General features: G+C 48.4%; 2 protein-coding genes across 2 annotated transcripts in view; one reads left to right on the forward strand and one right to left on the reverse strand.

The window, feature by feature from the left end:
- Positions 1 to 1,437, reverse strand: part of KAT8 (lysine acetyltransferase 8) — a 48,677-nt gene extending 47,240 nt beyond the window's left edge. Inside the window, exon 1 of the mRNA XM_063935196.1 lies at positions 1,119 to 1,437. The gene's annotated coding sequence lies outside the window, so the exon portion shown is untranslated. The remainder of the gene's footprint in view (positions 1 to 1,118) is intronic.
- A 187-nt stretch (positions 1,438 to 1,624) lies between these two features.
- On the forward strand, positions 1,625 to 23,953 carry LOC134945738 (nuclear factor 7, brain-like). Its single transcript, XM_063935195.1, has 9 exons — positions 1,625 to 1,916; positions 2,987 to 3,061; positions 4,754 to 4,908; positions 8,758 to 9,204; positions 9,289 to 9,384; positions 9,542 to 9,775; positions 9,893 to 9,915; positions 10,015 to 10,145; positions 23,248 to 23,953. Exons 1-9 carry the CDS (start codon positions 1,718 to 1,720, stop codon positions 23,784 to 23,786), a joined length of 1,899 nt encoding a protein of 632 aa, XP_063791265.1. The 5' UTR covers positions 1,625 to 1,717; the 3' UTR covers positions 23,787 to 23,953.
- The last annotated feature ends 596 nt before the right edge of the window (positions 23,954 to 24,549 follow it).

Raw genomic sequence — 24,549 nt, forward strand, 5'->3', positions numbered from 1 at the left:
AAGCCTCTTCTCCAGCTTCTATATTTGTACCTTCACTCCAAAAACAGTGTAAATAAAACGTAGTCTATAGTATCTGTCTTACAAGTAATTTTCTAAGCAACATGAACAAAATCTTAGTAATTACGCGTAATTAGCCGCTGAGATGCACCAGGGACAAGCAACGAGCTAGGAAGATACCGATATTTCTTCTAAAACGAGAGAACTAATACCTTGTTTACTAATTTGTTTATATTTGACTAAAAACGTTTATTTTTGTGGACGTGTCCCCCAAGTATCTCAGTATTTGCTATTCCGGCCGCCTTTTCCTGCATCTGCCTCACCTTACCAAGCTTGGAGGTATTGCCTGAGTGAGGAGCCCCACCCTCTGACGTCCCATACTCCTGTGAGAGGGGCGAAAGCCCAAACCACTGTGAGGTGGTGCTGCCGCCATAGGCGTGTGCAGATGCAGACACAGGGGTGCCGCTCCGGGGCCTCACCCCGCCCCAGGATAACGTACTACCTCCTCCACTCCTTGCTCTGGGACATAAGACTGCTCATCTGGGCCTATGTCCTGGGCAGGAAGGGTGTGTGTGTGTGGGGGAAGAAGGGGGGGGAGTTAGACCATTAAGCGGCGGAGAGGTGAAGTAACTGAGCGGCACCCCCATGTCAGCATGTATGCACGCCTATGGCTGCTGCAGGTGACACTGCTGTATAATGGAGCAGCCAGAGGCAGAACAGAATTAGTGGGTGGGAGGGAGCTTGAGGCACTTCCTACATGTGGTGGGCGGTCGCCCTTATCGCCTCCCACAGGATCCACCAGTGCTGTGGTGTAAGTGACGGGGTGCTGTAACAGCACACGGTGACAAGGAAAGTAAAGGGAACCTGGGTCAGGTAAACTAGCAGGAGGCAGACCCAGACACCCCGCAATTTGCATCTCACAGCAAGGGTGGAGCCATTCCCTCAGGGGCGTGACTGGTTTCTAGTGAGCCAGGCCACGCCCCCTCCCGGCTCCCTGCCCCCGCGGGAGGAGCACACGCGCACAGGGAGGGAGCCCGACCGTTTGAGCACGAGTACAGGTCACCTGACCCAATTTGGGAGCTGCGGGGGCGCCAGTGACTAAGCACCTCGTGGTACAGTACCTGGTAAATCACATGACCGGTCCGTCCTACGACACACCCCTTCGGATAACGTCACCGGGAGAATCGGGCCCCGGGTCTTCCCCGGCCGCTGCCTGTGAAATGGACGAGGCCTCGCCGCACCGAAGAACGCACACACGCGAAGATAAAATAGCCGCCGCTTTCTCGGCCTGAGCTAGGCCGCAATCCAAGGGCCGGAAACACGCTAGTGTCGGAGCTCGGTCACGTGAGGATGGGCGGCCATCTTGTGTATGTCTCCGGCGGCCGATCCTTCCTGCGTCTTTGTGCGCAGTATGTTCGTTGCACGCGCGTGCGCAGTGTGACGGCGCCAGGAGGTGGCGCATGCGCAGTGCCTGATCGCAGTGGACGCATGCGCAGTGTGTTGAGGAATGGCAAGGACGCATGCGCTGTGCGTGGAGGGCGGCCATGTGCGCATGCGCGGTGTGCAGCTGCGGGTGGCGCATGCGCAGTACGAGCACGGGAGGGGATATAAGGGGACCGCGCGGTCGCCTCGGCCGCCATTTTGTTACGTCTCTCGGACGGACACGTACTTCGTTGCTCTCCCGCTCCCGGTGTAGTAATCTCCGCCACACACCCCAGACATGGCTGCCGTGGCTCAGGCTGCCTCCACCGAGGCCGAGAAAAATGAGACCCTGGCTGGGGATGAGGTCGATAACGCGGAGGATCCGATGGAGGAAGAAGAGGATGAGAACGACGACGACGGAGGCGAGGACGATTCGGAGGATGTGACCGTGCAGATCGGGTCCACCTACTCGTGCCGGCGGGCGGACGGATCCTTCCGTGAGTCTCACTCTCTCTATATATGTGTGTGTGTGTGTGTGTGTGTGTGTGTGTGTGTGTGTGTGTGTGTGTGTGTGTGTGTGTGTGTGTGTATGTATATATATATATATATATATATATATATATATATATATATATATATATAATAATCCACTGATATATGTACTATATACCCTCATATGCTGTATATATAGCTCCTTCTGGGTGTCTGCTACTCCCCGTATATATTACTATATATTCTCCCCTCATATACTTCATATACACCAATTGCCCTTACACCTATATACACCCTGTATACTGTATATATACGCCTCCTTCTGTGGGGGTCTCCCCCCTATATATACTATATACCACCCATATACTGTACAGACTCCTTCCATGAGGGTCTTCCTATATATACTATATACCCCCATATACTGTATAGACTCCTCCTTCCATAAGGGTCTCATGTATACTGATATACACCTATAGTACTTATACTGTATATCACCTTCTGTTAGTGTCTCCCCAATTTATACTATATACCCCCATATACTGTATATACACCTTCTGTGAGGGTATCCCCTATATACACTATATACCCCCCATATACTGTATATGCTCAGTTGTGTGAACATCGGCATTGTGTACAGATGTGGAGTAACTGCCCGTGATTAGGATAATCTGGAGTATTTGCTGTATGTATGATTCTATTGCTTTTATAAAATGTCTAGTTATTTGGGGGTGATAGTGCGGAGTATATCCTACAGATGCAGCACATGTCCGGGGAACTCTTCTCATGCACCCTTCTGCCCTTTACATTTCCCTGCATAGACAATGTATAATGCTGGAGGGTATCCATCCGGCTTTCCAGTAAGTGTGAAATGCTATTCCTGGGAATCCCCCTCAATGTATCATAAGTTAGCTGTTGAATTAATGAACAGGGTATTTTTAGCTTTTGGTGAAGGGGTCAGTATGGGAAAGATGGTATATTGCACCTGGCGGTAGAGCATGTGGTTGTGTATAATTATGTTGCTCGGTATTGCACTAGGAGTGTTTGCTCATGGTATAACTGTGTTCTCTCTCGGCAGATGATGCAGAGATTGTGAAAACCCGGATGAATAAGCAGGCGGGCAGGGAGGAGTTCTACGTGCATTACGCCGGATGTAAGTAATACCTTGCTGCCACTGCTGCGTCTGTAGTGTTACTTATCTCTCCCTTTCCTCAGATGGTCTGTGTGCAGCGTTTCGTCCTGTTGGGAGTGATAAGGACAGTATCTACTAGTGTCTGGCCCAGGGCGTCAGCGGCAGGAAGTGTTTAGTGCAGTGGCAATTGGCACACGTGGGCCTCCGTTTACAGGTCATATGCTCAATTACACGGCTACTAAACACCTTTAGTCTACAGGGCTTTATTATGTGTACTCTCCAATCAAGGTCACTGAATCTGAACTGTCTTTTCATTGCTTTGGGCTTAAATGTCTTAATTAGAGCAACCAGCTGGTTGCTCTGTTAGTGTCTGGTTCTGAAGAGGTCACAACGGCCTTGAACGAGTCCATACAAAGTCATCCTGCTCTAAGGGTCAGTGACGTGGTGGCATCGCTTCAGCTGCATGACCCATATGGCAGGAGTGACCTTTGTTAGTCTTAGACTGCTGGGATTGTGCTCCTGTAAGGTGAGAATATAGGCATTTAATTAGTGGCAATATTCAGCCTAAATCCTACTGCCCCGAAACAAATTTAAGGTTGCCCGAGGCCTCCACTGGTTTTGTAGAACAAGCTATGTACAGGGTGCGTGAACGGTTGGATCCAGCTATGATGTCATGGAATTATACCAGGCAAGTTCATCGATAAAGCACAAGGGGCCCTGATTATCTGGTGCAAGTCCCACCCCCACCCCCCCATTGGTTGCATTAGTCTTTGTTGTGACACAAGCTCCAATGGGTGACTTCAGTTACTTGTGATGAAAGGTTCTATGTAGCAGTAGAAGTTATGGATGATGTGCAATTCACACGTCTCCCATGTATACATATGGTAGGCTAACCATGCATTTTCCTGCACACCCATATGGGGCAGGTAGGTAAATTCTTGATGTGGTAATGTAGGGAGCTGCCAGCATCGCCCCACGTTACATCTAATTGCATTCTCGCCTAAAGGGCCATACTGACGGGGAGGTCTAGCACAGACTGCTCAGCACACATCTTTCCCCCTGCTCAGCACAGCGTGGTGTGCTGAGCAAGGGGGGGGACGGACACAGGGGCCACTCATTTCACCCAGCGGTGAAATGAGTGGCCTAGATTGTGCCCGCATGCTGGCCAATCTAGCACCGGTGATAGCGACACCCTGTTGCCCCTACACACGGAGCGCTGTTCAGTTAAATTCTGAGCTGTCTAGTCAGATTGCTTAGAAATTAGCTGAACATCGCTCAGTCTGTACCCCCCTTAAGGCTTGTTGACTTGCGTAGGTGAAGAGTATCCATATTCACTTTTACATGCAGAATGTTAAACATTTATTTAGCCTTTCACAGCTTTGAGCTTTTAATCCCTCATGTTATGCACCTGGCAATCATGCAGTCTACCTTAGTTTCCTAGCTTAAAGCGGCCTTTTGTTCAGGGCCCATTGTCAGCTTCCTTCCTTCAACTGTAGAGGGCGCTATGAACTCACCACCGACATAGTGATTGGCATGTTAGGACACTTTACAGGTTGAAGCGGTTGGTTTGTTTCGTATGCAAAATCATCATGTGTTCTTTATGCTGGAAATCTGTCGGTAAGTCAGAGCTCGGGTTTGAGCCAAACTCCTTCCTCTCCTCCCCATCTGTATTTGTTATAAAAATGTCTGCTGTAAGCTCGCTTTTTCCTGCAGTGAATCGTCGCCAAAACGAGTGGGTTGACAAAACGCGCTTGGTGCTGACCAAACCAGTGAAGGACGGTGATGCAGAAAACGGTACAGACCAGGAGATGTCAGACGATAAACCAGCTCAGAAACAGGAGTGCGATGAATCCGAACCTGACGCTAAGGTAACACGAGGTTCAGTCCTGTCAGTCTACTCCAGCAGCTCTCGCCGCCTACACCGGAGGTTTGCGATAGAGGCTTGCTGCGTGGTTTTGTCCCTCTTCTGGCTAGGTGAATAGTCATTGCACACACCTAGCCCGTATTCTGGTCCGTCTTTCTGGGCTATGCTCACCCAGTTGTCTCATCCTCTTAATTCTGGAGGATGCAACTGAATTTCATTCTCATTTTATTTTCATTCATTCCTCATTCCCATTGGCGGGCTGAAGGCATTGGCCAAATTACCTATGTACACCTGTGATGGGTTTTCTGCCTGTGGGACCTGCTCCATGTAGGGATCGTGCGTTCCCTGCAGGCAGCAGCACTATCGCAGATGTGTGCTTGCTGTTATAAAGGTTTCTGGGCAGGTGTTAGGTTTTTATAGGCACTTTTGTTTTGCAAAATTCAGATTTTATTGAAATTTTTTTTTTTGTTTTTTTTTTTTTTTTTTTTTAATGCGTGCGTTTTGTTGCCTTTAGGCTGTTTCGGCTTAATTTGTGCACATTCTGAGTTTGCCACTAAACGCTGCAGTTTCTTTTTATTTGGTTTTATTTAGTGTGTGGTTGAACAATAGCGGTCGGCAACAAGTCTTGTAATGACCTCTGAGGATATGCAGTCTCATCCTACCTGGGTAGGACACTGTAATGATCCGTGTCGGGTTGTAGTGTAAACGGAAGCCTTGTCGATGTGACACGGCTCACGTTTATACTATATGGAAGGGCTGGGAGATCATGTGACCTCCCAGCGCTGCATCACTAGCAGCGTCACCAACCCGACAATATGCCGGGATTGTGACTGCTGATGGGAAAGGGGCCATCGATGCGTGTTGCAGCCGGGTATCGCCCGTGTCAGGCTCCCGGCTGCGACCCACATCGTAACGGAAAAGGGGTATAAATGAACTGCTCTCCTGCGAGTACATCCACATATAAGCCATAATCTCTGCACAGCCTTCCATTGTCACTCCCAAGGACACAAGTATGTGAAATAAAGATAATTGTTTTGTATGAAGTTATTTTGCACTGTACACGTCACTCCTGTGGTGCCCTGATTACGGTCACATGTGGTTATCTGTGTGTTTAGCCTTCCTTAAGCCAGGTCTGAACTGTGACCTTTGCTCACATGTCTTCTCCTGGGTCATGTCCTGAACACAGAGCTGCGTTCTGTGCTCTGCGTTCAGGTTGGACCTGTTTAGTCTGACCTGGGATGAAGATCTGCAGTGTGCGGCACACGTGTACACACTGACCGATAAATGAGGGTGGTCCTATTCTCCCGGTTGTCCTCCTGTGCCTCTGAAGATCCATACTCTAGACACACCCAGGCTCTTAGTGTTTACATAGAAGGAAATGGTAAATGCTTCCTAACATTCTTACTGCTCACCAGCAATTGGCTGTTACTGGGGGAGTACAGTGGGGGCTTTTCCTTTGTGTAAGCACTAACTGTCCCTTTTATAGATTATTGCCTCCAGAGGCTTGAGGCACAGGCCGGAAATATGTGCTCGTAGGGGGGAATGAGGTCCATTAGCACTCCATTACACTTGCCAATGGACTATAAGGTTGTGCTTTCTTTCATCCACTAGGGTACACTGGAACAGTCTTCTACAGTAGGGGTGTGAAGCTTGCAACCGGAGGTGTGGCACAATCTAAAAATGAGCATTGTCTGCACAGCTGGCTCCTCCCCTTCACATCCCTCGGTTTGAAAAATTTTGCTGGAGGTACAGCATGTGGGGCATTGAGCTCCTAAACTATTAAGAAAATGTGCTGCATCTCCCTATGAAAAGGCTTTTGCTTCTGGCATCATAGAATTTCCTGGGAAGTTAAGGCTGGCTGCGATCAGCGGGCTAATGCAGGCATGATGCTGTGCAGAGGAACAATGGGGCAGATGAAAAGTACCAGCCAACCAGCTGCGCACTGCCATATTAATGGCTATTTGAAAAATGTCAGGAGCTGATTGGCTGGTACTTTCTCCCTTCACTTCCTCTCTTCAAGACTTAACAAATCGCCCCAATGTTCTGTAATGTACTGAAACATCTGTCAGCCAAACCACAAGTTCATGTTCTTCAATGCTCAAGGATGTGCCCCATTGCCCAGTCCTGTGATTGCTGCATTCCTGATGAAGCATAAATCCACCGGACTTTTTCTGTGTGCATAGCAATACATAGTCCCTAGGCCTTACAGTAATGAGGGTTCTGCAATCTGTACATTTAGCGTCATGCCACTTTATGACTTGGCAGCTAGATGCTCCTAGATCCTACCAACTCAGAAATGCAGCAAGATAGGTGGGCACTTGGTAATTACTGTCTGCAATAGACAAGCCCACCTAGCTTGTGAGCAGGGCCTTCCTACCTCTGACTGTAATTACCCAGTTTTGTCTTATGACTGTCCAGTTGTAAAGGAATCTGCTGTGCTCTATAAGAAACCATTAATAAATAAATGGCATCATGTAAACGCGCTCTCCTGTGGCCGACAGTGGGTCCATATACTTGGCTGTACGTGGTGGTGTCACATGTGCATTTTGTGCCTTGTATAGAACTGTATCTTGTATTTGACACTGACGTCCTGTCTTGCGGCAGCTCTGTCATGGATTCTTAGGTTGTGGTCTCTCGAAAAGCCCATGTAATTGGTAACCTAGAGCCTGGTTTGAAAATCTGTAGGGGCAGATTCAAATTGGTTACGGAAGCCTCCGTGGCTGGTTGCTTGTGCATAAGGCAAATTCTGCCTACAACCTGTAAAGCTGTGAACAGAATCTACCTATGGCAGTGGTTCTCAAACTGTGTTCTGTGGCACCCTGGGGTGCCTCAGGACACTTGCAGGGGTTCCCTGGTTAAGTGGTTTAGGACCAATTCAGACTATGGTCAATGTAATAGGCAAAACCAGTGCTGGTGGCTGTCAATCAAACTATGTGAACAAACAAAAGCAAATCCTGTCCCTCACCACACAACTGACCCTAAGTGTGACGTATGAACACAATTTACTCATTTTATTTTTTCTAAATTTCTCCAGCTTTTGGCATAAGGGTGCCATGAAAACAATTCTGATACTGTAGGGCGCTGTGAGTCAAAAAAGTTTGGGAACCACTGGTCTAGTGTAATGCACAGGAAAATGCAAGACAACCTGCCAACAGCTAAGGAGTCTGCCCTGTAGTAAGGCAGAGGTTTGCTTTTATTGTAACTTGTGTTCACATGTGGTCATCCTACCCTGCAACATGGTGCTGAACACGTTAACCTGTTCCCAGCACACAATGCTTTCTGAGGTTGCTCTGACCGTCTGTCACAGGATGATTTAGATTTGTGAATACTAGAAGTCCAGTCATTTTTAGTTTTCCCTGCCCAGGTTGTCCATGAATATTATACTTGTACTTTCTTGTCTGAGTAATAGGTCCGTTTAGACTCTTTGGTGTTAAATCTAGCACATCTGTGTAACGGCCTGCTTGCATTCTGCCGTTTGAATGGACTGGTCACACTGCCATGCTTCTGGGCCGTATTGTCGCCTAGTCCTGATGTAAAAGCTCTATATGGAACATGTGCGAGGCTATATAGAGCTGATATATAATGCAATGTTTTATGAAGACTGGTGGCTGCGTGAGGGCATAGTAACTTAATCCTGCTTTTGGAACCATTCAGTTACTCTAACTCTGAATTCTGTTTTCTAGCTGGAAATGTCCTTTTTCTATGTGCCTGTTTAATGCACACTAACTTTATTTTAAATTTTTATTTTTTTTGTATACCGGACACAATCTCATCTATACCCTTATAGTGAGATCACTATATACTTCCATTCTATACAGACTACCTACCCTCAAATCTTTCTCTCTTCCTCTAGAAAGCCAAGATGGAAGCAGCCAATAATTCGGTGATGGCCTCTGGGGATTTTGCGGAGGAACTGACATGCCTCTTGTGCAATGAGCTCTTCAAGGATCCAGTCATGGTTGACTGTGGCCACAACTTCTGCCGCAACTGCATCGACAAGGCCTGGGAAGGTCAAGATTCCTTTACTTGCCCTGACTGCAAGGATGTCATAACGGAGAAAAGACACACCACCAACCGAGCCCTAGCTAACCTGGTGAAGAAGACTGTTGGATCCTCTGCTGTCTCGACCCCTTCAAGGCCTGAAAAAGCCAAGCCTACGGAGAACTGTCCTGAGCATGATGAGAGGCTGAAGCTGTACTGCAAGGACGACGGGACTCTGAGCTGTGTCATCTGCCGGGACTCACTGAAACACGCAAGTCACAATTTCCTGCCCATCATGGATGCAGTGGATGTGTACAGGGTAAGTTGTGAGGTAACCAAAGCATTTCAGAGTTGTTCTAATCTATGACTTGTATTTACCTTGTTCACATTGCCTCCCCTCCAGACGGAGCTGTCTGCCATAGTGGCTCCACTAGAAGAAGCCTTGAAGGTGACTGAACAGCTGACCAATCAGCAGAGTGAAAAAGTTGAGCAGCACAGAGTAAGTGATCTCATACAGAGAAGTGGGGGGGTTGTAAGTTACTGCTGGTACCCATCAATATGTAGGTCTATGTGAAGCCAGTTGGGACGGCACTGAGGGATCTCCTGCAGAAACATCAGGTCTCTGGTCTGATTCTCTCCCCTCTCTGTGCCCTTAGACGAATGTATCTGACTACAAGCAGCACATTGTGTCTGAGTTTGAGAAGCTGCACTCTTTCCTGAAGCAACGCGAGGAGAAGCTTCTGGAACAGCTTAATGAGCAGGGGGACAGTCTGCTGAAAGAAATGGAGTCCAACATGGTCAAGATGCAGGAGAACAGGGACAACATTAAGCAGACCATATCGGTGGCTAACGAGAGGGTGAATGATAAGGACTCCATCTCTTTCCTCACAGTAAGTGGCCATACCTGCCAGGTTACACGGTCTGCTGTGACTGGCTATTGCTCTTTGTACGTTACCTCTAGTTTCCCACATTTGATGCCAAATAACCTTTCTGTTTTATTTCTGCAGGACATCAAAGCATTCATGGAGAAGTAAGTTTCCCGTACACTTCTATTGTCTAGTAGTTGACGTCTCGTGAGATTTATGTTGGTGTCTAGTACCTGTTATTCAATCTACCTCTTTCCTTCCAGGTGCCAGGAGCAGCAGAAAGAGGCCATTTCCTCCGGTAACACCCTTCTGTCCAAGGATCTGTGCCAGGGAACCTTCAAGGGGCCCATCCAGTACACAGTGTGGAAGCAGATGAAGTCTTTCGTTGTCCCATGTAAGTATTGCACAGTTTAGGAGTTTTGTATGTGTCTAGAGCGGAGCAATAGTCCACAGCCTGTAGGCCTTATCTGACATTATGAGCATCCAAAGAATCATTAAGAACAGACGGTGTAATACTTGTGATGTGTGGAGGAGTGCTCCACAGTAACACAAAACCATGGGGGTGTATGTTTAGCTACTTCAGGATCCTGTCCTACAAATGATGGGGGCTTCATCTGCCTCTAATGGAGTCTGGAGATTAGTAACAAATATCAGTGCTAGTGCTATCAGCAAAATATCAGGGCTAGTTGGTTGGACACTATAAATTACTCCTGCTTTCAATTCCTCATGGTAAAACCCCAAGCGAGTCCGATGGTGCTCCTGCTGGACTTCCTGTAGCAGCAGCAAGCTGTAGCTGAAGGGCCTAGTTCTTTGGTTATAAGGTCTATTGCACTCTAGTTAATTCCTTCTGGATCTTTCACTCCTATAATCTTTGTAAGTATCATGACTTGTCTAATCATTTGCTAACCCCTTATAAAATCACAAGCCACCATAGCTTGCAGGAAGAAGTTCCAGTATTTATCACTTCCATAAAGTTGGTGACCCAAGAAAAGCAGTTACAAAGACTACTCCGTTTTGGTCATTAGGGGAAGGTATGGTTCACTGCAGGCAGTCATACCCACCTACAACTCTATGGTTTGGGTTCCTCCAATCCCACAGGTCATGAAGCAAGAAACTCCTCCCTAACTTCAGGGACGACTGTCCTTATATGTAATCCACGCTGTCAGCTTAACTGTTCGCTGACAATGGTGGCAGTTAGTGTAGGTGCTGGAGTCCTGCTGGACTTTGCGTGAACCCTATGATGTGGTGTTGCTGGGAGTAGCAACTACTGCTGGATTTGGCATGTACCCATGAACTGTTCATGTTTGAGATGTTAAGGCAACATAAACATGGCTTGGATATCCCCAGTCCCCTGGCTAGCACAGTATTTACACTTAGTCTGCGTTGGTGGGCTTTGAGGCAGGGCTGTGGAAGCTACAGTGCGAGACACAAATTATATTCCATGCCCATGATGGGAGTTAACCATTAGTTTCAAAGTGCTTGCAGTATAACCCTTTTAGGATATCTCCAGTTATTGGACCTACACTCTTATGTGAGTAACCTTAACCCCATGTGTAAAGGAGGTACCAGGAATAACTCCAGATCTCTGCTATACAACTGGGCTTTTAATCGTCATGATAACTTTGAATCATTCTCTATTTTGCATGATGTGCTTTTTATATTCTGGACATCTGTCATGACCTGGTCTGTGAAATCTCTTTCTCTAAGGCAGGGGTGGGGAATTTGCGGCCCTCCCAGCTGTAGAACTACACATCCTAGCATACTGTGCAACTGTTTTAGCATGGCCAAATAGCAAAACTGTATCAAGACATGATGGTATGTGTATTTCAACAGCTGGGGGGGCCAAAGGTTCCCCCACCCCTGCTCTTAAGGCCAGGTTTCTATGCAGGCAGTCCATCTCCAGTTCTTTAATGCCCATATTCATGTGTACTCAAGTCGCTTTTGCTGGGATCCTTTAGGAGATGCTCAGTTTAATACTTGTAATGAACCCCTTGGCTAGGAGTGGTGACTATTTCTACAGTGTCCTCTTCTGGACCCTGTGGGGTATGGACAGGGCAGCAACCTCACAAGGTATTGGTTCGCTAACTTTGTTACAATTAAAAATAATTGTCAGCTACCCATTATGGTAAGATTTATTCCCTTGTGATATCTATGTGTAACTATATCTCTTGTGTCCTAGAGGATGCTGGGGTCCATATTAGTACCATGGGTTATAGACGGGTCCACTAGGAGCCATTGGCACTTTAAGAACTTGAGTGTGGGCTGGCTCCTTCCTTTATGCCCCTCCTACCAGACTGTTTAGAAAATGTGCCCAGAGGAGCCAGTCACAGCTAGGGGAGCTCCTAGAGCTTTAGTTTTGTTTTGGGGGGGGGGGGTTCCCCAGAGTTATTTAGACACAGGGAGGCTGCTGGCAACAGTCTCCCTGCTTCGTGGGACTACGGGGGGGTGTAGTGTCCACCCTGCGGGGTCTGAGCCACCATCTCCGCTGACAGGACATTAGCTCCTGAGGGTGATGATCACTAGCCGCCCCAGGCGACCGCTCACTCCCCCAGCATGGCCCCACCCCCTTACAGAACCAGAAGATTCAGGTGGGGAGTGAGTCACCGACCCCCTTACAAGCGGGAAGATGGTGGCAACAGAGTGGGAGCACAGTATTAACTGCGCTCCAGAGGCTCAGCAGTACATAGTACGTCGCTGTGAAGGGTGCCCTGAGCCAGTGCCGATACCTTACAGTAGTCTACATGTCTGTCAGGGACCTCGGTAACGCTGCCAGCACTAACATCAGGCCAGTATAAAACTGAAGAGCGGGAAGCAGTGCTATGTTCAGGGGGCGGAGCTTCTCCTCAGAGCAGACCCAGCGGCATTCAGTGCCATTTTCCTACCTGCTGACGGAGAGCTGCCCCTCCAAGCAACTCCAGCTATCCTGTGCGGTACCAAGGGGTTGTAGAGGGGGGCTGTGTAAAGTCTGTGTAGTCTATTAAGGTGCTCAGATAGCGCTGGTAGTGTAATTTCTACCTCAAACAGCGCTGTATGGGTTGGCTCCAATCGGTCTCTGTGGCATACTGGGGGGGGGGGGGGGGGAGGAGGACTGTCTGACATTTCCCTGTGTGGGTGTTTAATATCTCCCATAGCCATGTCTAGGGGCTCGGTGTCCTATGCTGCAGAGGATGTTTCCTCTTGGGAGAAGGCCTTTCCATGTACACAGGAATGTAATGCCCTGTCTCAGATCCCTGTTACTGAGCCTGAGTGGTTAACCTCTATTAAAGGAATGATCTCTCAGATCTTGCAAATACTGAGACAAACTCAGGCATTCAAGAAATCTATGGCAGTTTGGTCAGGTTCTGTTCCTATTCCTGCAAAATCCGCTAGCATGTTCCCACAGAAATGTGCTCTTGCCCAAATTATGCAAGATGACACTGATACTGCAGACTGATCGGATGTTCTGAGGGGGGTGGCATCCCTTGCAAAAGGGGTGCAGCTCATGATTGAGGCCATTAGAGATGTGTTAAACATTAATGACACGCTACCTGAGCAGGTTGAGGAGGCTTACTTCACGGACTATAAGAAAGCGCCGCTAACCTTCCCTGCGGCTAAAGAATTGAATGCTATTTTTGAAAAATCCTGGAAAAACCCAGAGAATTCCAGAGCCCGATAAGGGTTCTGGTTGTTTTTCCTTCCCTGAGGAAGATAAGGGGGGGAAATGGGAAAACCCACCCATAGTTGACGCATGTCTCCAGACTGTCTAAAAAGGTGGTTTTACCTGTTCCTGGATTTACTGCATTAAAAGAACCGGCTGATCATAAGATTGACACTACGCTCAAATCCATTTACACTGCTTCAGGAGTGGCGTTAAGGCCCACTATTGCCTGTGCATGGATTTCTAAAGCCATAGTAAAGTGGTCAGGCACATTACTAGAGGATTTGGTTACAATGTATAGAAGCGACTTTGAATTGTTTCTGCGTAACATACAGGATTCTGGAAGGTTCTTGGTGGACTCCATGAAGGACCTGGGTACGCTGAATGCGTGGATATCTTCCATGTCAGTATCTGCTCACAGGGACTCTGGCTACGCCAGTGGTCTGTAGACATGGAATCCAGGAATAGTGTGGAGAGCCTACCCTGCACAGGTCAGGCTCTATTTGGGGAAGCATTGGATGTGTGAATTTCCACGGCAACCTCTGGTAAGTCACCTTTCTCTAACGTCCTAGTGGATGCTGGGAACTCCGTAAGGACCATGGGGAATAGCGGGCTCCGAAGGAGGCTGGGCACTCTAGAAAGATCTTAGACTACCTGGTGTGCACTGGCTCCTCCCACTATGACCCTCCTCCAAGCCTCAGTTAGATTTCGTGCCCGGCCGAGGTTGGATGCACACTAGGGGCTCTCCTGAGCTCTTAGAAAGTTATAGTCTTAGAATTTGTTCTTTTCAGTGAGACCTGCTGGCAACAGGCTCACTGCAGCGAGGGACTAAGGGGAGAAGAAGCGAACTCGCCTGCTTGCAGCCGGATTGGGCTTCTTAGGCTACTGGACACCATTAGCTCCAGAGGGATCGACCGCAGGCCCAGCCTTGATGTTCGGTCCCGGAGCCGCGCCGCCGTCCCCCTTACAGAGCCAGAAGCAAGAAGATGGTCCGGAAAATCGGCGGCATGAAGGCTCAGTCTTCACCAAGGTAGCGCACAGCACTGCAGCTGTGCGCCATTGCTCCTCATACACACTTCACACTCCGGTCACTGAGGGTGCAGAGCGCTGGGGGGGGGCGCTCTGAGGCAGCAATAAAAACACCTTGGCTGGCAAAAATACTTCAATATATAGCCCCAGGGGCTATATATGAGGTAAATACCCCTGCCAGAAGTCCATAAAAAACGGGAGAATAGGCCGCGAAAAAGGGGCGGAGCCTATCTCCTCAGCACACTGGCGCCATTTTCCCTCACAGCTCCGTTGGAGGGAAGCTCCCTGGCTCTCCCCTGCAGTCTACAAGGGTTAAAAAAAGAGAGAGGGGGCACTAAATTTAGGCGCAGTATACATTATATATATAGATATAAAGCTATAGGGGACATAACTCAGTTAGTCCCTGCAGTATATAGCGCTCTGGTGTGTGCTGGCATACTCTCACTCTGTCCCCCCAAAGGGCTTTTGTGGGTCCTGTCCTCGTTTAGAGCATTCCCTGTGTGTCTGCGGTGTGTCGGTACGGCTGTGTCGACATGTTGAATGAGGAGGCTTATATGGTGACGGAACAGAGGCCGATATATGTGATGTCGCCCCCTGTGGGGCCGACACCAGAGTGGATAGAGAGGTAAAAGGTATTAACCGACAGTGTCAACTCCTTACATAAAAGGGTGGATGACGTAACAGCTGTGGGACAGCCGGCTTCGCAGCCCGCGCCTGCCCAGGCGTCTCAAAGGCCATCAGGGGCTCAAAAACGCCCGCTCTCTCAGATGGCAGACACAGATGTCGACACGGAGTCTGACTCCAGTGTCGACAAGGTGGAGACATATACACAATCCAATCCGTGACTTGATCCCGGCAATAAAAAATGTGTTATACATTTCTGACTTTAACCTCTATAAATGGGTTTTAGGTTTGGGGAGAAAAAACAGGCAGTGTTTTGTTCCCCCATCAGATGAATAAATGAAGTGTGTGAAAACCGTGGGTTCCCCCGTTAAGAAACTGGTAATTTATAAAAAGTTACTGATGGCGTACCCTTTCCCGCCAGGAGGATAAGTTACGCTGGGAGATATCCCCTAGGGTGGATAAGGCGCTCACACGTTTGTCAAAAAAGGTGGCACTGCCGTCTTAGGATACGGCCACTTTAATAGGTACCTGTTGATAAAAAACAGGAGGCTATCCTGAAGTCTGTATTTACACACTCAGGTACTAGACTGAGACCTGCAGATAGTGCTGCTGCAGCGTGGTTGGTGACCCTGTCAAACAGGGATAATAGTTGGCAAACATAAAAACATATTAAAGACGTTGTCTTATATATGGGGGATGCACAGAGGGATATTTTGCCGGCTGGCATCCAAAATAAATGTAATGTCCATTCTGTCAGGAGGGTATTAGAGACCTGTCACTGGACAGGTGATGCTGACTTAAAAAGCGCATAGAGAGCCTTATAAGGGTGAGGAATTATTTGGGGATGGTCTCTGGGACCTCGTATCCACAGCAACTGCTGGGAAGAAATAATTTTACCTCAGGTTTCCTCACAGAAAAAGGTACAGTCCTTTCGGCTTCAGAAAAGCAAGCGGGTCAAATGGCGCTTCCTTTCTGTACAGAGACAAGGGTAGAGGGAAAAAGCTGCACCAGTCAGCCTGTTCCCAGAATCAAGATTCTTCCCCCGCCTCCTGTGAGTACACACCATGACGCGGGTGCTCCACAGGTGTAGCCAGGTACGGTGGGGGGCCGCCTCAAAAATTTCAGCAATTAGTGGGCTCGCTCACAGGTGGATCCCTGTTTCTTCCAAGTAGTATTTCAGGGGTACAAGCTGGAATTAGAGATGTCTCCCCCCAGCCGTTTCCTAAAATATGCCTTGCTGACAACTCCCTCAGGCAGGGAGGCTGTGCTAGAGGCAATTAATAAGCGGTATTCCCAGCAGGTAATACTCAAGGTGCCCCTACTTCAACAAGGACGGGGTTACTATTCCACACGGGTTGGGGTACCGAAACCGCATGGTTCGGTGTGACCCATTTTATATTAAAATCCTTGAACATAAAAAAAATTCAAGTTCAAGATGGAATCGCTCAGGGCGGTTATTGCAAGCCTGGACGAGGGGGATTACATGGTATCCCGGGACATCAAGGATGCTTACCTGCATGTCCCCATTTACCATCCTCGCCAGGAGTACCTCAGATTTGTGGTACAGGATTACCATTACCAAGTCCAGACACTGCCGTTTGGACTGTACATGGCACCGAGGGTGTTTTATCAAGGTAATGGCCGAAATGATGATACTCCTTCAAAAAAAAGGGAGTTGTAATTATCCCGTATTTGGACAATCTCGTTATAAGGGCGAGGTCCAAGGAGCAGTTGGTAGTCGGGGTAGCACTATTTTGGAAAGTGCTACAACAGCATAGGTGGATTCTAAACAGTCCAAAGTCACAGCTGGTTCCTATGACACGTCTACTGTTCCTGGGGATGGTTCTGGACATAAACCAGAAATAGTGTTTCTCCCGGAGGAGAAAGCCAAGGAGTTGTCATCTCTAGTCAGAGACCTCCTGAAACCAAAATAGGTAGCGGTGCATCATTGCACGCGAGTCCTGGGAAAAATGGTAGCTTCTTACGAAGCAATCCCATTAGGCAGGTTCCATACAAGAACTTTTCAGAGGGACCTGTTGGACAAGTGGTCCGGATCGCATCTTCCGATGCATAGGCTGATAACCCTGTCTTCAAGGACCAGGGTATCTCTACTGTGGTGGCTGCAGAGTGCCCATCTTCAAGAGGGCCGCAGGTTCGGCATACAGGACTAGGTCCTAGTGACCATGGATTCCAGCCTTTGAGGCTGGGGGGCAGTCACATAGGGAAGAAACTTCCAGGGACTTTGGTCAAGTCAGGTTATTTCCCTACACATAAATATTCTGGATCTGAGGGCCATTTAAAATGCCCTGAGGCCAGCAAGGCCTCTGCTTCAAAACCAGCCGGTACTGATCCAATCAGACAACATCACGGCAGTCGCCCATGTAATCAACAGGGCGGCACAAAAAGCAGGATGGCGATGGCAGAAGCCACAAGGATTCTCCGATAGGCGGAAAATCATGTGTTAGCACTGTCAGCAGTGTTCATTCCCGGAGTGGACAACTGGGAAGCAGATCTTCTCAACAGACACGACCTCCACCCGGGAGAATGGGGACTTCCTCCAGAAGTCTTCCAATAGGATTGTACACCATTGGGAAAGGCCACAGGTGGACATGATGGCGTCCGCCTTAACAAAAAGCTATAAAAGATATTGCTCCAGGTCAAGGGACCCTCAGGCGATAGCTATGGACGCTCTGGTAACACCGTGGGTGTACCAGTCGGTTTAGGTGTTCTCCCCTCTGCCTCTCATACCAAAGGTACTGAGAATAATAAGAAGGCGAGGAGTAAGAACGATACTCGTGGATGGCCAAGAAGAGCTTGGTACCCAGAACTTCAAGAATTTATATCAGAGGACCCATAGCCTCTGCCACTCAGTCAGGACCTGCGGCAGCAGGGGCCCTGTCTGTTCCAAGACTTACCGCGGCTGCGTTTGACGGCATGGCGGTTGAACGCCGGATCCTGAAGGAAAAGGGCATTCCGGAGGAAGTAATTCCTACGCTTACTAAAGCCAGGAAAGAGGTTACAGCAACTCATTATCACCGCATATGGCGAAAATATGTTGCATGGTATGAGGCCGAAAGGGCCCCAACAGAGGAATTTCAACTAGGTCGATTTCTGCATTTCCTGCAAGCAGGAGTGACTATGGGCCTTAAATTGGGTTCCATTAAGGTACAGATCTCGGCTCTGTCGATTTTCTTTCAAAAAAGAACTCGCTTCAGTACCTGAAGTTCAGACATTTATAAAAGGAGTGCTGCATAGTCAGCCCCCGTTTGTGCCTCCTGTGGCACCTTGGGATCTCAACGTGGTGTTGAGTTTTCTTAAAATCACATTGGTTTGAACCACTAAAAACCGTGGATCTGAAATATCTCACATGGAAGGTGGTTATGTTATTGGCCTTGGCTTCTGCCAGGCGAGTATCAGAATTGGCGGCTTTGTCTTGTAAAAGCCCTTATTTGATTTTCCATATGGATAGGGCAGAATTGAGGACTCGTCCCCAGTTTCTCCCTAAGGTGGTGTCAGCGTTTCACCTGAACCAGCCTATTTGGTGCCTGCGGCTACTAAGGATTTGGAGGACTCCAAGTTGCTAGACGTTGTCAGGGCCCTGAAAATATATGTTTCCAGGACGGCTGGAGTCAGAAAATCTGACTCGCTGTTTATCCTATATGCACCCAACAAGCTGGGTGCTCCTGCTCCTAAGCAGACTATTGCTCGTTGGATTTGTAGTACAATTCAGCTTGCACATACTGTGGCAGGCCTGCCACAGCCAAAATCTGTCAATGCCCATTCCACAAGGAAGGTGGGCTCATCTTGGGCGGCTGCCCGAGGGGTCTCGGCTTTACAACTTTGCCGAGCAGCTACTTGGTCAGGGGCAAACACGTTTGCAAAATTCTACAAATTGGATACCCTGGCTGAGGAGGACCTGGAGTTCTCTCATTCGGTGCTGCAGAGTCATCCGCACTCTCCCGCCCGTTTGGGAGCTTTGGTATAATCCCCATGGTCCTTACGGAGTTCCCAGCATCCACTAGGACGTTAGAGAAAATAAGAATTTACTCACCGGTAATTCTATTTCTCGTAGTCCGTAGTGGATGCTGGGCGCCCATCCCAAGTGCGGTTTATCTGCATTACTTGTACATAGTTGTTGTTAACTAAATCGGGTTACTGTTGAGCCATCTGTTGAGAGGCTCTATTGTTTCATACTGTTAACTGTGTTTCATATCACGAGTTGTACGGTGTGATTGGTGTGGCTGGTATGAGTCTTACCCGGGATTCAAAATCCTTCCTTATTGTGTACGCTCGTCCGGGCACAGTACCTAACTGAGGCTTGGAGGAGGGTCATAGTGGGAGGAGCCAGTGCACACCAGGTAGTCTAAGATCTTTCTAGAGTGCCCAGCCTCCTTCGGAGCCCGCTATTCCCCATGGTCCTTACGGAGTTCCCAGCATCCACTACGGACTACGAGAAATAGAATTACCGGTGAGTAAATTCTTATTTTCCTTCCCTCTGCTATGCCTCCTACGCAGAAACCTTTTTCTTCAGCTGCATCGCAGTCCTTTCAGACCGCTAGGGCAAAAAAGTCCAAGCCTCCTACCACCTTCTTTAGAGGGTTGTGCAAAGAACCAGCAACCTGCTTATGGTGCCTCAAAATTCTCTGCATGACGGTGGACCACACAGCCTGGAGTATGGTTTGGTGGGTGTGAGACTCGGATGTTTCAGACCCGTCTGGGTGTTGTTGGGCCTGGATCCCTGGGTACAGGATATTGTGTTCCAGGGGTACAGACTGGAGTTTCAAGAACTCCTGTCTCACTGATTCTTCAAATCAGGGCTTGCTGACACAGGACCATCCTACAGGAAGCCATCCTAAAATTGGAGAAGTCACAGGTCATTATTTCAGTTCCACCTCATATGCAAAACAAGGGTTGTTCAAACCTTTTTGTGGTACTGAAACCGGATGGCTCGGTCAGACTGACTGAGCTTGAAATTGCTGAACCCTTACCTGAAGGTCTTCAAATTCAAAATGCAGTCTCTCAGAGCAGTGATCTCAGGTGTGGAGGAGGGAGCGTTTTTGGTATCCCTGGATATCAAGGATGCGTACCTCCACATCCCGATTTTGTCTGCCGCACCAGGCTTATCTCAGATTTGCACTGTTAGACAGTCACTCTCAATTGCAGGCGCTGCCATTTGGCCGTTCCACAGCACTGAGGGTGTTAACCAAGGTGATGGCAGAGATGATTCTCCTCTGCAGACAGGGGGTGAACATAGTTCCATATCTGGACGATCTAGGGAGATGTTGCAGTCTGTGGTACTCATGACTAATCTGCTCAGGGAACATGGTTGGATCCTGAACCTTCCAAAACCACATTCGGAGCAGACAAGGAGATTCTTTTCTGGGAATGATCCTCGACACAGAAGTGCAGAGGGTGTTTCTGCCAGAGGAGAAAGCATTGGTGTATCAAACAATGGCCCGGGACGTCCTGAAGCCAGCCTGGGTAATCATTCATCAGTCCATTCACCCTCTGGGGTAGATGGTTGCTTCTTACGAGGCTCTACAGTACGGAAGGTTTCATGCTCTGTCCTTCCAACTGGATCTCCTGGACAAGTGGTTGGGTTCTCATCTACACATGCACCAGAGAATACGTCTGTCGCCGAATACCAGGATCTCTTGTGGCTGCAAATACCTCACCACCTGAAGGGCTGCAGGTTTGGGATTCTGGACTGGACCCTTCTAACCACTGATGCAAGTCCCTGGGGCTGGGGCGCAGTCACGGGATACCTTCCAAGGAAGGTGGTCAAGCCTGGTATACAGTCTTCCAGTAAACATTCTGGAACTAAGCCGTCTACAACTGTCTTCTCCAAGAGGCTCATCTGCGAGATTGAGCCATTCAACTGCAGTCGGACAATGTAACAACGGTGGCTTACATAAACAGACAGGGTGGAACGAAGAGCAGAGCTGCGTTATCAGAGGTAACCATCATCCTCTGTGCAGAAAAACACATGTTGGCGCTGTCCGCAATCTTCATTCCAGGAGTAGACAACTGGGAAACAGACTTCCTCAGCAGACATTATCTCCATCCAGGAGAGTGGGGTCTCCATTTGGAGGTGACAGATCTTTGGGGAGTACCTCAAATAGACAAGATGACCTCCCGTCTCAACAAAAAGCTTTGGCGGTATTGCTCCAGGTCAAGGGACCCACAAGCTGTGGCAGTGGATGCCTTGGTGGCTATGTGGGTGTTCCAGTCAGCGTAAGTGTTTCCTTCACTTCAACTCATTCCAAGAGTTTTAAAACTCATAAGGAGAACAATAGTTCAGGCAATACTCATTGCTCCGGACTGGCCAAGAAGGGCTTGGTATGCGGGTCTTCTGCTGGAAGATCCGAGGCCTCTTCCTCTTCGGAGGACCTACTGCAATAGGGGCCGTTCGCTTATCAAGACTTACTGCGGCTACGTTTGTCGGCATGGAAGTTGAACGCCAGATATTGGCTTGGAAGGGCATTCCGAACAAGGTTATTCCTTCCCTGATAGAGGCTAGAAAAGGCGTAACGTCTAAACCAGAGGTTCTCAAACTCTGTCCTCGGGGGCACACACAGTGCATGTTTTGCAGGTCTCCTCACAGAATAGCAAGTGAAATAATTAGCTCCACCTGTGGACCTTTTAAAATGTGTCTGTGAGTAATTAATACACCTGTGCACCTGCTGGGTTACCTGCAAAACATGCACTGTGTGTGCCCCCGAGGACCGAGTTTGAGAACCTCTGGTCTAAACGTTACCATCACATTTGGAAAAAGTATTTATCTTGTGTCTAAGAAGTTTCTTACGGTGGAGTTTCAATTAGGACGGTTTCTCTTCCTGCAAGCAGGTGTGGATATGGGCCTGAGGTTGGGATCTGTAAAGGTCCAGATTTTGGCCCTATCCATTTTCCCCCCCCAGAAACTGGCTCCCCTCCCTGAGGTTCAGACTTTCTTGAAAGGGGTTCTGCACATCCAGCCTCCCTTTGTGTCGCCTACGGCACCCTGGGATCTTAACGTGGTGTTACAGTTCCTCCAATCAGATTGGTTTGAGCCTCTACAGGAGGTTGAGGTCAAGTTTCTCACATGGAAGGCTGTCACGTTGTTTGCCTTAGCTTCTGCTAGACGTGTTGGAGTTGGGGGCTTTGTCTTGTAAAAGCCCTTACTTGATCTTCCATGAAGATAGAGCGGAGTTCCGGACCAGTCAACGGTTTCTTCCTAAAGTTGTGTGGCTTTTCATATCAACCAACCTATTGTGCCAGTTTCTACTGACTTCTCAATATCTTGAACGTCCTTGGATGTTGTAAGGGCTCTTAAGATCTGTGAAGAGGACTGCTCGTCACAGAAAATTGGACTATTTGTCCTGTATGATCCTAAGAAAATTGGATGTCCTGCTTCTAAGCAGACGATCTCTCGCCGTATCAGGTTCACTATCCAGCATGCGTATTCTACACCAGGCTTGCTGTGTCCCAAGATCTGTTAAGGCCCACTCTACTCATAAGGTGTGTTCTTCCTGGGCAGCTGCCCGGGGTGTCTCTGCTTTACAACTTTGCCGAGCGGCTACTTGGTCTGGGTCGAACATGTTTGCCAAGTTCTAAAAGTTTGATACTTTGGCCGCTGAGGACCAAAAGTTTGGTCAGTCAGTTCTGCAGGAGCTCCGCGCTCTCCCTCCTGTTCTGGGCGCTTTGGTACATCCCATGGTACTAATATGGACCCCAGCATCCTCTAAGACATAAGAAAATAGGATTTTAATTACCTACCGGTAAATCCTTTTCTCGTAGCCGTAGAGGATGCTGGGCGCCTGCCCAGTGCTTTGTTATCCTGCAGTGGTTATATGGTTCAGTATGACTTTGTTCTTAGGTACTGCCTTGTTGTTTTAGTAATGTTTCAGCTGTTGCTGAGTTTCAAGCTAGTTAGCTTGGGTTGCCTTGTGTGAGCTGGTGTGAATCTCGCCACTATCTGTAAAATCCTTCTCCCGAAGATGTCTGTCTCCTTGGGTAGTTTCTAGACTGTCTGGTAGGAGGAGCATAGAGGGAGGAGCCAGTCCACACTATTAAACTCTTAAAGTGCCAGTGGCTCCTAGTGGACCAGTCTATACTCCATGGTACTAATATGCACCCCAGCATTCTCTACAGACTACAAGAAAAGTATTTTAATTTCCTACCTGTAAATCCTATTATATTGCTTATTAAAATGTATTCTGTTCCTCAGATCTGTCTCCGATGTTGTTGGACCCTAGCACTGCGCACCCTAACTTGGTACTGTCCGATGGGCTGTCCAGTGTTAAATATGTGGATACCAAGCTCCCCCTCCCTGACAATCCCAAGCGTTTCAGCCAGTGCATCCTTGTGTTGGGATCTGAGGGTTTCAGTTCAGGCCGCCATTACTGGGAGGTAGATGTGGGAGATAAAACCGCTTGGGATGTCGGCATGGCCAGCGAGTCCAGCAACCGTAAGGGTAAGATCAAGCTGAACCCCAAGAATGGGTACTGGGCAATTTGGCTGAGGAATGGTAATGCGTACAAGGCCCTTGAGTCTCCTTCCAAGACCCTCGTCCTAAAATCCAAACCAAAGAAAATTGGTGTCTATGTGGATTACGAAGGTGGTCAGATATCGTTCTACAATGCGGATGACATGTCTGCCATCTACACGTTCAATGCGACCTTCACTGAGAAGCTGTACCCCTACCTGTCTCCATTCCTGCACGATTCTGGCCGTAACGCAGAGGCCCTCCGTCTCATACAGAAGTGACCTTGTGGTGTGTGGTTGGAAACTCATTGCTGTTGGGGTGCTTCCTTAATTACACCCGCCTAATGTGATGCTCTGACATACCGTGTAAATGTTGCTGTTAGTGTTCTTGTGCATTTCTAGTGTTTGCTTTTATGTTCAGTTTTGAAAATAAAATCTGATTAATCTGGTATTAGTCATTCTTTCTTTCTGCAAGATGGGTGGATTATGCTTGTAAGTATCAATAAGTCTGAGGGTGTTGGGCAAGTCGCGGGTAGTATCAGACGTTGGTGGGGTACTCCAGCTCGGTGTGACACCTCGGTCTCATGAGAATACATACAATAGGTTGACTGTTAACACCACAATATCAACAAGGTTCAACTTATACTGCAGACACTGTTGAAATTGCATTTTAACCTTGAACTGCATCGTGGTGCCAACTTGCATGTCCCCCAGTCCTTTCATGGTCACCAGAAAGAACGGACCATAGGAGCTGCCTTCTCACTCCCTGCTTCCCCCTGCAGGATGAGGCCAGAGCAGAGGTTCCCTAACGCAGTCCTCAAGGCACCCCAACGGTCCAGGTTTTAAATGTATCTGTACTTGGCCACAGGTGACTTAATTAGCACCCAAGTCAATTTGATTTAACTATGTGCTGAGCCATGGATATACCTAAATCCTGGACTGGGGGTACCTTGTCGACTGCGTTGGGAAACCTGGATCAGTGTTAGATGTGTCCTCCTACATCTAGCATCAAGATGCCTGGTGTGAGCTGTCAGTTTTCGTGGAG

Source organism: Pseudophryne corroboree, chromosome 7, assembly GCF_028390025.1.
Source record: "Pseudophryne corroboree isolate aPseCor3 chromosome 7, aPseCor3.hap2, whole genome shotgun sequence".
NCBI lineage: Eukaryota > Metazoa > Chordata > Amphibia > Anura > Myobatrachidae > Pseudophryne > Pseudophryne corroboree.

Bases quoted from the DNA above. Each gene is read 5' to 3' on its own strand.
- LOC134945738 (XM_063935195.1), top strand. From the start codon at position 1,718: ATGGCTGCCGTGGCTCAGGCTGCCTCCACCGAGGCCGAGAAAAATGAG. The intron at 9,385-9,541 runs GTAAGTGATCTC...CTGTGCCCTTAG, and splicing joins AAAAAGTTGAGCAGCACAGA to ACGAATGTATCTGACTACAA. The intron at 9,776-9,892 runs GTAAGTGGCCAT...TTATTTCTGCAG, and splicing joins ACTCCATCTCTTTCCTCACA to GACATCAAAGCATTCATGGA.